This window comes from Crocodylus porosus, unplaced genomic scaffold (assembly GCF_001723895.1).
Source record: "Crocodylus porosus isolate Cpor-Errol unplaced genomic scaffold, CroPor_comp1, whole genome shotgun sequence".
Lineage (NCBI taxonomy): Eukaryota > Metazoa > Chordata > Crocodylia > Crocodylidae > Crocodylus > Crocodylus porosus.
Window position 1 is genome coordinate 66,668,752 of NW_017728918.1, and position 16,488 is coordinate 66,685,239.

General features: G+C 44.3%; 1 protein-coding gene across 3 annotated transcripts in view; it reads left to right on the top strand.

Moving 5' to 3' along the window:
- The window catches only part of MRAP2 (melanocortin 2 receptor accessory protein 2), a 44,492-nt gene that overhangs the window by 21,891 nt on the left and 6,113 nt on the right, over positions 1-16,488 (top strand). For 2 of the 3 annotated variants that reach the window (XM_019537688.1, XM_019537689.1), the window contains one exon: positions 14,708-14,807. In XM_019537688.1, coding sequence (XP_019393233.1) covers positions 14,708-14,807 — 100 coding nt within the window. Of the gene's footprint in view, positions 1-9,170; positions 9,315-14,707; positions 14,808-16,488 lie in introns of those variants that run through there. The other variant, XM_019537691.1, reaches the window with a different exon arrangement.

Consider the following 16,488-nt stretch of genomic DNA (forward strand, 5'->3'; position numbering starts at 1 on the left):
GCTCTTTCCTGCCAAGGCAGGGGGTCGGACTAGATGATCTACCTAGGTCCCTTCCGACTCTAGCTACTATGAAACTATGAAACTAAGGGGCAGGAAGTCACCTGGGGTCAAATGATCTTGGCAAGATAGATATCCAAGTGTTTAAGTGTCCAGAATAGGTGCTTGCACCACCTCTGGTGGTGGTGGTAGGTTTTTGTTCCAGGCCTTGGGGATTCGGACAGTAAAAAAGTTTTTCCATATGTCCAGCCTAATACGGTCTTCCAGGAGTTTGTGACATTTGGACCTTGTCTACTCTTGGGGTGCCCTGGTGGACAGACATTCTCCCACTTCCTGATGCACAACCCTTGTGTACTTATAGGCTGCTGCCAAGTCACCCCGAGCCTAAGCTTTTCTAGGCTGAAGAGTCCTATGGCTCTCAGCCTCTCCTCATAGGGCTTGTTCTCTTGCTCTCTGATCATGCATGTGGCTCTCCTCTGGGCTCTCTCTCAAGCTTCTCCAGGACCTTTCTAAAGTGTGAAGCTCAGAATTGGGTGTAGTACTTCAGCTGGGGCCTCACCAAGGCCGAACAAAGTGCAAATGGAAACAAGGCGGAGGATGACTTCTTGGGTCTCACTTGAGATGTATCAGTAAATGCAAACCAGAGTTTTATTTGCTTTGCCTGATGCGGCATTGCATTGGTGGCCTTTATGTTCAGCTTGTGGTCAATTGTGAACCCCAAGTCTTTTTCAGTCTGTGGTGTAGCGAGTGTAGCATTTCTGAGCCTATAAGTATGATGCAGTTTTTTTCACCTGAGGTGGAGCACCTTGCATTATTTCTCCGTGTTGAATGCCATCAGGTTTTGATCTGTCCACCTTGCGAGCCTGTCGAGAGTCAGCCTGGATTGCCAGCCTATCCTCTAGTGTGACCACGCTTCCCCATAGTTTGGTGTTGTCAGTGAGCTTAGCCAATCTGCTTCTGACACCAGCATCCAGATCACTTTTAAATATATTAAAGGGTACAGATTCAAGGACAAAGCCCTGGAGGGGACGCGACCGGTCACCATTGCACCATAGTGATAGTCCATGGAACTGAATCGTCCTCTGGTTCCGACCATAGAGCCAGTTCCCCAGCCATTGGGCTGTAAGGTTGTCAAGGCCGCAGTTCCCCAATTTTACCATAAGTATATCATGGGACACCAGGTCAAAGGCTTTTTTGAAGTCCAAATATGCTATCAACTTCTCTTTTGTTTAGGTGGTACTTCACCTAGTCGTAGAAGCAAGTGAGATTGATCAGGCAAGTCCTACCTGCAACGAAGCTGTGTTAGCTATTTCTCAGAATATTGCCTTCTGCTAGCTTGCTGATAATGGTTTCTTTCCCCCCCTGCTCCAAGATCTTCCCAGGGATTGAGGTTAAACTGATTGGCCTGTAATTCCCCAGATCTTTCTTCCTCCCTTTCTTGAAGATGGGCACCACATTGGCCCTCTTCCGATTTTCAGGCACCTCACCTGAGCTCCAAGTTTTTGACTATCCTTGCCAGTGGCTGTGCTGTGATGTCAGCCAGTTCTTTTAGCACTCCTGGGTGCATTCCATCCAGGCCAACTGACTTGTGGATGTCCAGCCCTTCAAGGGGTTCCCTCACAAGACCTGTGCCAATGATGGACCTGTGTTTGCCCTTACCATGGTAGTCCTGCATCTTGTCAGGCAGGGTGATCCCCTTGGGCTGGTGGAAGACCCACACAAAGTAGTCATTAAGGAAATTGGCTTTTTCCTGGGTGTCTGTTTATAAGCTGCCCCATTTGGTTTAGCAAGGGTCCAGTGTTGCCCTTGGTTTTTTTTTTCTGACTTCCCATGTATCTAAAGAAGGACTCTTTAGTGTCCTTGATTCCTGTAGCCACTTTGAGTTTGGTTTCAGCCTTGGCTTTCCTAGTTCGCTCCCTACAGGTGCAGGCCAGTGCCAAATGCTCCTCCTTAGTGGTGTTTCCTGACTTCCATCCTTCATAAGCTTCTCCTTTTGGGTACAGGATGTCCATGTCCCCATTTAGCCAAGGGGGTCGCCCAGCCCTTTTTTGCTCCATTTTCCTATGGACTGGAACAGACTTCACTTGTACTTCAAGAATTGCGTCCTTAAAGAGCAACCACTTGTGGTGGACTCCCCTCCCTATCAGATCAGGGCCTTGACAACTAGCTTCCTGGGCTGGTAAAAGTCAGCTTTCCTAAAGTCGAGGACCTGTGCATTGCTGACTGATTTGCCAGCTTTGCGATGGATAGAGAGAGTGATCAACTTATGGTCATCGTCTTCCAGCTTCCCTTTGATTCTCAGACCACTCGCTCAATCATCCCTTCTGGCCAGTACCAGGTCCAGGAGCACCTTACCTCTTATCAGCCCATAGACTTCTTGAGACAAGTAGAGCTTATTGCTGCATGTGAGGAAGCTTTGTGATGGATCGGATTTGGCTGAGCGTTTTTCCCATGAGACGTCAGGGTCATTGAAATCGCCCATGACACCCATGCACTGAGAGCGTGCAGCCTCTGCCAGTTCCCTAGCGAATTTGTGGTCAAGCTCCTGCTCCTGGTTAGGAGGTCTGTAGCAGACTTCTACCGTTGTGTCCCCTTCACCACATTCCCCCTGTATTCTAACCCAGAGGGTCTCAAGTTGACCTCCTCGGATGCTAGTCTCTGCTTGTAGGGAATTGTACTGCTCCTTCATATAGAGAACTACACCCCACCCTTTCTTGCAACACAATCCCTCCTGTACAAGGTATAGTCATTTATACCTGTGGCCCAGTGATATGTGGAGTCCTACCAGGTCTCCGTTATCCCTATGAGACTAGTCATTTCTGTTCAGCGGAAGGGCCAGTTCTTCCTGCTTGTTCCCCAGGCTCCTGGCATTTGGTAAACCTGCCATCAGAAGTGGTGGGCTTCCCTGCGCTCCTAGAAGAGCCCTGTCCCTGGGCTGGAAGAGGAATGAGATCCCTTGTGCAGTCTAACCTGCTGGGTTTTTTTTGTTGTTTATTTGTTTTTATGGTTGACACTTGTGGGGCTTGCAGTGATGGCTATCTGCCAATCAACCAGTGATCTTGGTTTAAAGCCCTGTCGAGCAGGTCAGACATTTTGGCCAAGAAGAGCTTCTTCCCCATCTCAGTGAGGTGGAGGCCATCCCTTCCCAACAAACCGCTGCCTCTGATGCGCAGACTGTGGCTGAAGAAGCCGAAGCCTTCACGATGGCACCAGTGCTGCAGTCTTCTGTGCAGCGCTGGTGGAGGAGAAAACCACTTGTGCCCCACCCCTCTGAGCCCTGCTCCCAGAGCCCTGTAGTCATAACCCGGCTGGGATTGATCAGAGCCGTGTTATTTGTGCCCATGTGGTGAAGGAGGAAGGGGTAGTGGTTGGAGGGCCGGATAAATTTTGGGATCCTCTCGGTGACATCCTGGATATGGGCCCCTGAGGGCAGTTTAACAATTTTGTTAAAGAAGAAGAAAATAGATAAGGCTGGAAGAACGACAGAAATATGAACCAAAACTTTCTCTGTACATGTACAACTAAATAGTTTGTCTTCTAATATGTAGATTTAGTTCTTTTAGAAAGCAAGGAAACAAAACGGCAGTTAATAACAAGTATTTAAGGAGCGCAGGTAGCAAAGAAGGAGGAGGAACTATGCTCTAGCCTCTCTCAAACTTTCAAAGCTGTATATTCTTCCATTTTGTCTTGCTCCTGCCTGTGCTTTGCAAATCCTTCTGTGTACATCAGAGGCAGACCTCCATGTTTGCTCTGGCTTTTTAAAAAAATATCAGTTTACATCTTATATGGCTCTAGGCTTTTTTTGGTTTTGTTTTATTATTTGGCTCAGAGCAGGACAGGACCTGAACTACTTTAGCCTTTGATGAAAGTGCATATCCCTACTCCAGTTCTTAACAATGATGACATGGTGGCATAGACGGTCCTCAAGCCTTAAAACTGTACTTTGTCTTGCATGGGGAATCTTTCAGTAACAACTTGAGAGCTCACCAGTATCCATTCTTGTCCTGAAATAATCTGCAAGATGGGTGGGATGTTTAAGACGGGATGTTTAAGATGTCTGTATAATAGTATTGGTTAAGTTCTTGCCTGTTGCAAAAAAAAGACTTCTGAATATGTTCATCCCTACTCTGAAAAATTGGCATGTAATTTTGGTGAGTAAAAGCAGAGGCTGCAGTGTTGGGCAGCTATTGAAGTGGGCCATATGTGTTTAACAGATGGACTCCTGAGTGTCAAAAAAAATTGTTTGCTGAAGATACAAAACAGTTTCAAAGAAGAAGAACATAACAAAAATGCTCTTTAGTCTTAACCATATCCTGTTACTGTGTCTGTGATAACATTTATGAAGCATGTTTTTATTTTGTAAGTATCTGATAAAACATGTTCACTTTTTATCACAATCTCCCTAACTTGTATTCCATCCATGCATTTAACTGAAGCCCAAACTCAAGGAGGCTATTTAGAGATTAGCTTCATTAGTACTTCTAGTTGCATATTAGACCAGTGCAACATGGGAGGCAGGTAGCAAGAAGAAAATCTGTTGCCTCTGCATGCTGCCTCTGGACCTCTTGAAGTCTAGTAGCATAGGTGTTTGCTTGAGTCTGCTTGAATTAATGTTGTTACAGGCATGGTAGGCCAGATGGTTCAATTGTCAGACTATGTTGCTGAATTCTTAATTGGCCAATTTAGTTAACTTTAAATCACTTTAAAATTAAAGATGGGAAGCCTCTGTTTGACATGGAGCGGAAGAGGGCAGGCAGCATGGTGGCAAATGAGATGGGGAGCAGGAAGCAGAACTGCAGGTTGGGCAAGGAACAGAGCAGCAAATAGGAAGGAGATTGGAGTGCCACTCAGGAAGGCTTAATTTATGACACTCATGCCAAAATGTTGCCCCCAGTGCCATATGAAGTTTGTGGATGTGGAGCCTAGGGTTTGGTATTACCTAATGCACTTATAGGATCCAATCCTGTGGGCCTGATTCAGTCTTGGTTTATAGTGGATAAGTTTCCTTTGAAAGCCTGCGGAAAAGTAGATAAGACACCATTCATTTCAGTGGAAATGTCAGGTTTTGCCAGGTCTGAACTTGCTCTAGACACCCAGTGGCACTTTTAAGGTCTCATACCGAATGATTAAACATCATGGGAGCTTCTGATAATGCTAATTGATGTCAAAGATGATTATAATCAGAACTGGGCTTGATAAGAAAGCGATGATGTTGATCTAAGGGTGACAATGGGCGATATACAGAAGTGAAATAAAACTTTCTAATGCATAACGTACTGCCCCCATATAAAGTAAAGCTGTTTTGGGCCTCATTATAGTTGATTTAAGATTGTATTTGCCACTGGAATACACTGATGTGTTGAGACAGGTGGTCCTGATTGCATTTCATTTGTTATGGATAACTTAAAGGACAATCCCAAATAATAAAATATATGCTCTTAGTCATCTAGAGAGAATCTTCCAAAGCAAAAGAAAAATAAATGCAATATTACAGGGAGGAAAATTTAGATGGAAAAATCTGAACAAAAATTGGGTGTTCTGGATTAAGAAGAGCATATTAGATGGCTAAAATACCACTGCTGCAGAAGAGAACTGAGTAAAAGTCCAAAAAAGAGCCTGTTCTGGTCAAGGGGGGATGTGAAGGCAGCAGTGGAAGACTAATAATAATAATAATAATGAAAAAGAAAGGAGCCCTGTGGGGACAGAAGTCGATACAAATCAGAAGCTTAGAGAGAGAATCGATAATGGAATCTAAACATGTATTTATTTACCTTATTTTTAAAATGTACCTGGAAGGGATTTTTAAGTACATTTAGGAACAGAAACCTTTCCAACAGTGCTGTAATTGAGTGTATAGAGATTTGATACGAGAAGCCCTAGTAGATTATATATTGGAAATAGTTTGACTGTTTCTCTTATTACAACACAACTCCCTTATTTGCATGGGCCTAATACTTGTTCCAGTCCTTGTGGAACCAGAGACCAGTTGAATACCATCTTTTTTTTATAAGGATCTTGCAGGTGTTTGAAGACTCTTACCAAATCTTCCTTCAAGTCTCTCTCTTTTTACCTCTTCTTCAAGGCAAAATAAGCTAATTTCTTCCAGCATTTCCTTGGGTCATGTTTTTCTTAAACAACTTTGAGGTAAACAGACTATTTCAACCTTTCTTGGAGCCTAACCTGCATAAAATGAACTGTTCCAGACAGGAGATCTTACCACACCTTCAACTCTCCTATGAAATATGAACTTTAGTTTCTACCTAGGAGAACTTTTACAGTCTCTTCTCCTATGCCTGAAGAAGGGTGTTTGTGCCCAAAAGCTTGCAATTAAACACTTTTTTTTTTTTTCTTTTGCAAAAATCTAGTTGATCTAATAAGAGATCACCTCTACCACAAGTTCCAATTCCTTAAATCTCCTAAGTACTTTCAGTTGTCTGCTTTGGACTCTTTCCAATTTTGTCCACCTCTTCCATGAAGTGTGCTACCCCAAACTTGGGTATAGTCCCCAGGTGTGAGGCCTCATCAATGCTGAATCGCTTCCTATAACTTGTATATGACACACTCCTGTCAATACATTCCAGCACTGGCTTTTTTTGGCTTCCACCCCCCCCCCCCATTACCTTGCTGACTCATTCAGCTTGTGATTCATTACAACATCCAGGTGTCTTTCTGCAGTAATGCTACCTAGCCAGCTGCTATTGAAAGAGAGCAGCACCCTGCAGGCCATATCCTCAGTGCAGCAATGGGTTCATCTCCAGCATGCATTTGTTTCTACCTGGATAAATGAGAACACAAGCTAAACCCCATATCTTCCAATAGGACCCAGAGCTTAGTAGTTACTTCCAAACAGTTCATTGGCATTTTCAGTAGTTCCTCCATGAGTGAGTAGCATGGGGTAATAGTCAAAGCACTAGAAAAGTCTCGGCAACTGTTCTGTAACCTTTCAAATTTCAGGGTTCGGCAAACCTCGGTGGATGCTGATCCCTGCCATGTACAAGAGAATACTTGTGTAACTGTAGCCTATACCAGCCCTCCAGGGTGAGGTAACACCCTTATGCATCACAGACAGCATGTTCATTAGGGGTGTTGCCGATTCAATTCGGAGAAGATTCAGCCTGATTTGGAGACCAAATCTGAATGTAATTGGGAGACCAAAAAACCCCTCTGAATTGTTTCGGAGCCTCCAAATGGATTTCAAAAAAGATTCAGATGACCGTCTTTCAGGGGACCAGAAGCTGAGAAGAGGGAGGGGGAGCAAGGGGGGAAAGACTGACATCTGTAGCTGGCTAGTGACTGATCCTTCCCCGAGTCCCCTTCGAATTGTGCTCTAGTGAAAGGACGTAGAAACAGCACATAAGCTTCTGCCTGCAGCCTTTCTGTCCCTTTTTGTGAGCTGTTTCTGCCTGAGCACTGGGAAGGCCTCCTGTTACAGGCTACCAGCCCTGCTGGTTTCATCCCGCTGTGCCTTAACAAACCCACAGTCGCACGTCACGAGTTTTTGCTTTCAGAACCTTGAGGTGCAGTTTCCCAGAAACCCCTGCACCAGTCTCCTTGACACCTGGCAGGCTTCATGGCCTCAGTAGGGGCTACCGTCCGTGCTGCTTTCATCCAAATCTGCCAAAAAGTGATCAAGTTACAGGTATTTCAGTTTTCCCCATTATAGTCTATGGCTGAATATTCCAAAGCCGATTGGGACAGTGATCCGAATTGAATCACTGTCCTCTGATTTGGCCAAATCTGAATCGAATACTTCCCTATTTGCACAAGCCTGATATTCACAATGGATCCTTGCTTTACAGCTTGAAATGTCTTTTATGTACAACAGTAGCAACTCTCAGGTCCTAGAAGTACGTAGGTATGTTTATAACTTAATTGGGACTAGCGGTGACCTTGCTGTATTTGTTATACAGTTGGACCCCCAGTTGCACAGTTTCGAGTTACGCTCATTCACGTATACACGCTTTATATAACATGACCGTGTTTCAACTTAAGCGATACCCTGCTTCACATTTACACTGTTTGCAGTAAGGCAGTTGTTAATTTGGAGTCTACTTACATAGTGTTGGCATCAGTTGTTGTCTCCTCCAAGATTGTCCATCATTTTTGGTTACATTAACCCCTGAATATTTGTGAAAATGATCTCAAAGAAAGCCTTTGTTGTGCTCAAAAGAGCACTTAACTCTATCACCCTGACCCAGAAAATAGAAATCCTTGATAAAGTGAGAAGGCAATAGTGCTGTGTCACTTGCTCGCTAGTACAGTTTAAGTGAATTGACTGTACGTACCATTAAAAAAAAAAAGTGAACAAAAAAATTAGACTGTGTGAAAACAACAACCCCTGTGAATTTGAGAGTGGTGAAGACTAGAATTCCTCATTTAGATAAAACTGAGGAATTCCTTAATCTTTGGATCAATGAAATGACCAATACAAAAGGAGCAGTTGTCGATGGTGTGGCAATTAAGGCTAAAGCTTTGTCTCTGTATGAGCACATAGCTGGGAGTAAAGGTTTTAATAAAGCTATCAGTTTCATTATTTTGTGTGTTTAAATATCCTTTTATTATGAAATAATGTTATCAAAGCCTGGTCCCAGGTCCTTATCACCCTGTCTTCCATTGACTTAATGCCTTGAGTTACACAGTTTGAACTTGTGTGGTGTTTTTCAGGAACGTATCCCCTGTGTAACTTGGGGTCCGACTGTAAATATACATTTGGTATGCTTTTTAAGCTTAACTAAAAAATGAGCACTTTGAAGTGAGGCATGGGGGACCGTCTCTACAAAGGTAGCTCTGTATTTAAGTCTTGCGCAGTGTTTCCATAGTGTAAGTATTTTCATTTGTCATTCTTGTGCTCGGTTGATTTAACTGGGTTTCCTTTTAGCTTTGAATCTTCTGTGTATTGGAGTATGTTAAATAAGAGTATCTGTTATATCATTATTGCAGATTTTTTTTCTGCTGCTTAGCACCTTTTATATAAAGAAAATCCAAATTTTGGCTAAATAGAAAAGACTGAAAGCTACTCAACCAAATCTTTGCCTATGACCTATTTATTCAGTATTATGTAAGACTAGTGTCTGTATCTGTGTTTGTCTCTCTCTGTCAATTAAATATTCCTCAACATGCTCTTTCACAGATTTCTACTCACAGGGGAGAACACAAAAGCTGCAGGGGAAATGTAACAGGTCTGTGCTGATAAATTAAATCCTTCAGGAACAGAGGCTTCCTCTGAAACCACAAAAAACATTTTTCCCTATCTTTAGCACATCAACTGCTCAAAGTACTGTTTTGATCTTAGTCCATTTTTCCAGCTCTTCTGTAAGGTGAGAATCCTTATTTACAGACAAAAAACAAGCAAGCATTTTAAAATTTTAGAAATAAAAACTCCCTGGTTTATAATCTCCTTCTAACAGGTAATGGTAAACCTGATCATCCTTTGCAACTGATGTGTTTTACTCAAGCAGTCAGGTATCTAATACAGTATTTGGCACTCAATTCAATATTGGCTGCTTAAAGGGAATCTGGCTAGGCATTTATTAACTATATTAAGGAGTATAAAGAGAACCACTTTAGTCCTAGAGACTTCTGTTCTTTTTTACATTCAGCTGACTCTCTTGCACATTTCAGGTTCACTAGTAAGTAAAATAAAATAATGTAAGTTGCTCTTGGGCACAGTCACCAAATGCGACAGACAGGCAAACCTTTGATTACAGATGAGGGCTGTTTTAAGTGATTGGAGGGTCATTCCATGGTCCAGGGGAAAATGGGGTTAAGTTGAAATGAAGCAAAATGAACATATACCACGAAAAATGCCTGTCTTTTTCCTCTTGCTCTCTTGGCGGTTTGAAGTTTTCTTGAGCATTGGCATTATGGTGTATTCCTAATACAACAGCATAAAATTTTACTTCAGTGCTATGTGGGTTTCTTCAAAGAATATTTGAACGTGGTTAAGCAGTTAAAGTAGCACTCAACTGGCAAATGGCTGTACACATGGCATTTCACTTTTAAATGCAATTCTGTGAGTAATGTTGCTTCTGCCCCACGTGTGCAGGTGTAGAGGGGGTGCTAATTAAGGACTCATGTGATGGGAAGAGGGCTGGGCTTGAGCCATATAAACTTGGAGCCTGAGCTGGTCTGGCAGTCCAGCCCTGAAAGCCTTAAAGGTAGGAAGACCTGGCAGCAAGGCTCCTGACCTAACAGGAGAACTGGGTGTGCAGATCTGCAGACCTGGGAACAGGGGAAGTTACCTGGGCCAGAGAGAGGCTAAGTTACACAGGCAGATGGCCTCTTTATGTTAAACCGAGAGAGGGTTTCAGGGTCCACCATGGCACTGAGATGTTTTTATTTAAGTTGCTCTGGTGGTTTAGCCTTGAGCCCTGAAGGCAGGCTCACGGCCTACTCGGAGTTGGTAGCCCGGAGACTCTAGAAGTGGGGTCAGCAACTTGTAACCAAAGTAGAGGGCAAGTAGAGTTGGGGAGCCCAGAGGTCTCAACTGGCCTGAGGGTGGGGCCCAGGCTCAGGAGGGGCCCCACCATGCTATAGGTTTGGCAGCGCTATACTTGCTAGCACCAGGGCTGACAGAAGCTTGGGGGCCATGATTCTTCACAAGATGAACATGAGCCATCAATGTGATGTCACAGCTGGTAAAGCAAACAAAACTCTGGCTTGCATCCATAGATGCTTCTCAAGTAAATCTCAAGACGTCATCCTCCCACTGTACTCAGCCTTGATGAGGCCGCAGCTGGAATAGTGCATCCAATACTGAGCTCTACCATTTAAGAAGTATGTGGAGAGGCTTGAAAGAGTCCAGAGGAGAGCCACATGCATGATCAGAGGGCAGGAAATATGCCTTATGAAGAGAGGCTGAGAGTGATGGGACTCTTCAGCCTGGGAAAGTGCAGGCTCAGGGGTGACCTGGTGGCAGCCTGTAAGTACATCAGGGGTATGCATCAGGATCTGGGGGAACGCCTGTTCACCAGAGTGCCTCTAGGGATAACTAGGACCAATGGTTATAAACTCCTCCATGACCATTTTAGGCTGGACATAAGGAAAAACTTCTTTACTGTCTGAGTCCCCAAGGCCTGGAATAGACTCTCTCCAGAAGTAGTGCAAGCACCTAATCTGGACTTGTTTACAAAACATTTGGATGCTTATCTTGCTGGGATCCTTTGACCCTAGCTGACATCCTGCCCTAGGGGCAGGGGGCTGGACTTGATCTTCTGAGGTCCCTTCCAGCCTAATGTCTGTGAAGACTAAAGGTCAAGGAGAGACCATGGCTATAGACTGCCAGAGCCAGGAAGCCTAGAGAACCCAGTTGGCCCAGGAGGGACCACGGCCAGAGACTGAGCCCAGGGGGGGCAAGTTGCACCAGGGAGCCTAGAGGTTGTAACTGGCCTGAGGGTGGGGCCAGGAGGGGCCACTGCTAGAGACTGACAGGGTATGGGACCTGCGGTTAGGGAGGCTGGAGCCTAGAAGCCAGGTCCAGTACTGTGGGTCTGGGCTAAAAGGCCCAGCAAGCGCAAAGGGGAGGAGGATGACTTAAGGCCAAGACCCCTACAAGTCACATAGATTCATAGATTGTAAGACCAGAAGAGACCTTGGAAGATCATTGGGTCCAGCCCCCTGCACCAAACAGGAAAGGCAACTGGGGTCAGGTGACCCCAGCAAGGTGACTGTGTAGTCTCCTTTTGAAAGTTTTCCAGGGTAGGTGATTTGCACCACATCTGGAGGGAGCTTATTCCACAGTCTGGATACCCTGACTGTGAAGACATTTTTCTTGATGTTGAGTCTGAATTGGTCTTCCAGGAGTTAGTGGCCATTACTCCTGGTTTTCCCCTCGGGTGCCCTGGTGAACAGTTGCTCACCGAGCCCTTGATGTACTTCCCTAGTGTAGCAGTAAGCTGCTCCCAGGTCCCCTCTCAGCCGCCTTTTCCTCAGGATGAAGAGTCCTAGATCCCTCAGCCTTTCCTTGTATGGCCTGCCTTTTAAGACTCTGATCATAAGGGTGGCTCTCCTTTGGACTCTCTCAAGCTTGTCCACATCCTTGTTGAAGTGTGGTGCCCAAAACTGGGCACAGTACTCCAGCTGCAGTCTCACTAGTGCTGAGTAGAGCGGAAGAATTTCCTTCTTGGTTTTGCTGGAGATGCATCTACTGATGCATACCACAGTATTATTTGCCCCGTGGTATCACACTGCGCGCTCATATTCATACTGTGGTTTATTATTATCTCCATGTCCACTGTACATGATGATGGTACAGTAACACCCACGAGGCATGGGGTGTGGTGTAGGGACGGACAGGGGCACACAGCGAGCCTTTAAGGCTATAGGTGCCCTGCAGAGGCACAGATGGGCTGAGAGGATCTGTTGAGCTTACAGGTTGAACTGAGCTTATTGGGGGCTATGAGGGATCTGGTGGCAACTTGCATGGACTAAGGCTCCCTCCAAGGCCCATGGGCAGCCTTTCTTACTTAATTTTTCTATAAGAGCAAGGTGTAGTGTGCAAGCAATCAGGGGAGGACTACACTAGAGACTAAGCTGGGCAGGGACTGCATAGCCACCAGGGGGTGTCACAGCCACCTGTGGGGCTTGAACCTGCCACAGCTCATCCTATGCCCTGAATGAAATGGAAGCTCAAACCCTATGGAAAATAGCATGTGACCACATGTTTAGACTGTCACAATGTATATGAAAGGAAGTGAACTGAGCCTGTACAAGTAACTGATAATCTGATTTAACTTTTTTCCTTGCTTGGTTTTGCAATTAAACAATGTAGAAAAACCCAGTGTTAAAAGAGCTATTTGTAAGACCCATAATCAGAAAAGATGTTTTTTTTAAAAAAAACCCTCTCCTAAACCGAAGTAAACCCAATTGTTAGATGCACTTTCCCCATTCTCCAGATTATTAGGGTTTGAACACTGAACCTTCAGTGCAGCACAGTGAAGGGTGCTGTTAGGTGAGCAGTCCATTACTTATGTTCCCAGAAAGTGGTATCTATCCTGGAGGTGATGGCAAATGACCCAGTACCTGCCCTGAAGGCCCTAGTTGTGGGGCCTGGCCTGGTCTGTTCTCCCTCTACAAGATGGAGTCCTTGCCCTGTGGGATATTTTCAAAGGAGGCATAGGCCTCCTATACGGTGGGCAGGAGGGAGCCTAGTTCAGCAGCCTGCCTCTTCCTTTCCCATCACTATAGCTGCTTTAATAAACAGTAAGTCTGATTTAACTACTTCACAGCAGTATAAAAACCTTGTCTTAGTAATCATTCCTGCTGAAATACGGATACAAATAATAGCTTAGGTCAGCAGTATATTCACAGTACAGTTCATGTTGCCCCAGTATGGGTATGGCCCAGACTGAAGAACGTTTGTGTTCATTGCTTGTGGGGGTGAGGAAAAGGTACCAACATTTTCTTAAGACTGTTCAGCTTCAATTTAGGTGAACAAAGTGTGCTCTTATTGCAGAAATAGCCAATAGCATTCTAGGTTGGATCAACAGGAGTGTGACTTTCTAATTGAGGGGAAGTGATTTTTTTTTTTTTTTTCTTCTGCTCTATTCAGCACTGGTGAGGCCTCACCTGGAGGATTGTGTCTAGTTTTGAATGCCACACTTCAAGGAGGACATGAACAATTTGGAAAGAATCCAGCACAGAGCAACAAGAAAGATTAGGGGCCAGGAAAGTATGACTTGTGAAGAAAAGCTAAAAAATGTAGGGTTATTTGGTCTGGAGGAGAGACAATTGAAGGGAGATTTCAAGCTTTCAAATACTTGAAGGGTAAATAGAAAAAGGATGGAGATTGGGCTTTTCTCTGTGGCTGTAGTGGACAGTTTTAGGGGCGGTGGCTTCAAGCTGTAGCAGAGGAAGCCTTTGGTTGGAGATTAGAAGGCACTTTCTGACTACGAGGGTGGTCAAACATTGGAACAGGTTACCTAGAGAAATTGTGCTATCTCCATCCATGGAAATTCCAAAGAGCAGGTTGGATAGGCACTTAGTTGGGATGGATTAGTCAAGGATGGTCCTGCCTTGAGCAAGGGACTGGACTAGCTGGCCTTGTGAGATCTGTTCCAGCTCTACTTTCCTATGATCCTAAGTGAGAGGAGGTGAACTTTATATCTTCAAAAACTGAACAGAATTTTATAAGACAACCCCTCTAACCCTTCAAGGTGCTAGTATGACTGAAGGGCATTCCTCTGTGTGGCACTATGAAACAGCTATTCAAATAAAAGATGTCCAGAATCTCTTGTAATGCAAAATGCTAGGTAATGTAATAGTGGTGGCTGCCAGTTCTGTAATAATGCTTTATAATCCATTCATGTATTGCTCTATTTGCTGTCTAGCCTGGACAAAATAAATTCAGCTTATTCAGTCAAATATAGCAGATTAGCCTGTGAGCTGCCGTTTGGATGCGATTAGGCATTAATGATGGCAAGGCAGGGCACTTGCTGGAGGCTGCATGCGTAGGAGGTCTGCTGGAGCCCAGCACCCTAGGCAGTTGTTTACCATAAGCACTGACCGTTGAAGTTTCCTGTTACAAAGCCAGGAGGAACAAGGTGTTTCTGCATTCAATGCAGTACAAGCTTTAATGTTGTTAAGACTGAACCAGTTGCTTCTCATTCTTTTTGAGTATTTCCAGAGATTGTGAGTGTGCGGTACATTGACTAGTCAGAAACTTTTTATAAGCAAAGATGAAATACTAATCGGCTTATTAATTTTTCTGCAGATTCCATCGTGATTGGATTTTGGGTCGGTCTTGCAGTTTTTGTCATTTTCATGTTTTTTGTACTGACCTTGCTGACGAAGACTGGAGTGCCACACCAAGAGTGAGTATGATCCATGTGCAACAGCAGTACTGTGGGCTGATGAAAGACTTCTCCACCCTGACAATGGTGTCTTTCTTTCTACTGCGTTGTTTATAAACAGCATGTTTTCTGGACGGTGTTACCCAAAATTTTACTGGTTCCTAAAACAGTGTTTTCATACTGTTCAGTTGATCTAGTCCAGTGGTTCTCAACCTTTTTTAGACTCAAGGCACCTCTTAGAAAAGGCTCGCCTTTAGTCAGAAAAATAATATAGCACGTTTTCTGTTGGAAAGAACTTGGAAAGATCATAACAGGTTAAAATGCTTTTAACACTGTGGATTCCTACTTGAAATATCTAGGTTTCTCAGTGCTAACATTATGTAGCACCCTTGAAGTACTCTCAAGGCACCCTAGTGTGCCGTGGCACCCTTGTTGAGAATCCTGGCCTTGGAAAGATCTGACTTCTGATGAAGACTGCCTCACTTCTTAAATTACAGCTGACCAAATAACAAATGCTTGTTTCTGTGCAGTTGCAGCATATAGTGCCAGTGCAGATATTATATCACTCTCCTCCCCTCCCACTTATTCTGCTTTTTGTTCATATGGCCAAGCATGGGGCAGGAACATATTCAAGAATCTTGTTCTCTGAGCTCCTCTGGGAGTGTTTTTTTTACTGTGTATTTTAATACCCTGCTTTCTTATGAATCAGAAATGCAGAAGAGAAGGGCAAAGAGTGCATGTGCGCACACACATGTAACTTTCCAAATTTCTTATATGAAAGTATGCGTTTGAGACTGTCAAGTTTTGATTATATTCCATTAAACTTCCACATTGCATGGGTTGGAGTACATAGAAGTCATAATGATACCTGCCATGGACTGCAATAGTGAAACATGAATGATGGCAAAATTCAACGTGAAGTTGCTACAGTGTAGATGCTGCCTAAGCTAAGGCAGTTGTGGCATCTGGCTTGTTGCAGGGAAAATTGAGCCCTAAATGCCTCTTTTGGGCTTTAGGGTAACATCTAGGAACTCATGGCACTTACAGAATTCCATCAGTGCCTAAGTTTGTGCAGCAGCAGATGCACACCCACCTTATTTCTGACTGCAGTGATTTGTTATAAAGTGTTATGCCTATGTTTCTTGTAGGGTTTGATTCTGGAGACCTGTTCAGACCAGATCTAAACTCCTTCTCTCCCCCAGATCCTTTTACCCAGTATCTTAGTGGTTAGAGCCTTTGCCCAGAATGTGGGAGATACAGGTTCAAGTACCTTTTCTGCTAGATGGTGTGGGGTGGTGTCTTGTTGAAGCAGTTATATTTTAAAATGGCATAAAATCTTCATTAGTAATGGGATTGGAACCAGGTATTCTGCCTCCTTGGGTGACCACCCTAACCGCAAGTTTAATTCTTCTGATTTTTGCCACTGAATCGCTACTGCTCAGGAAGGGGCAATTTTTCTGTGTGGGCCAGTGGCATGTTGGGGGGCGGGGGGGGCACTAAGCTGCGGCACAGAAGTATAGGAGTGGATATTGGGCTTTTGGCTCCCCCCCCGACTCAGGAGGTACCAGTCACCCATGCTTGAAGAGGATCATGGCAGTATATTTGAGTCAGATGAGTGATTCTGTGTTACCTTTATTTGAACACCAAAGACGGGGCTTATACTATCCCTCTCTGGTATTTCCTGCTGGCTAGTTGAGGAGGC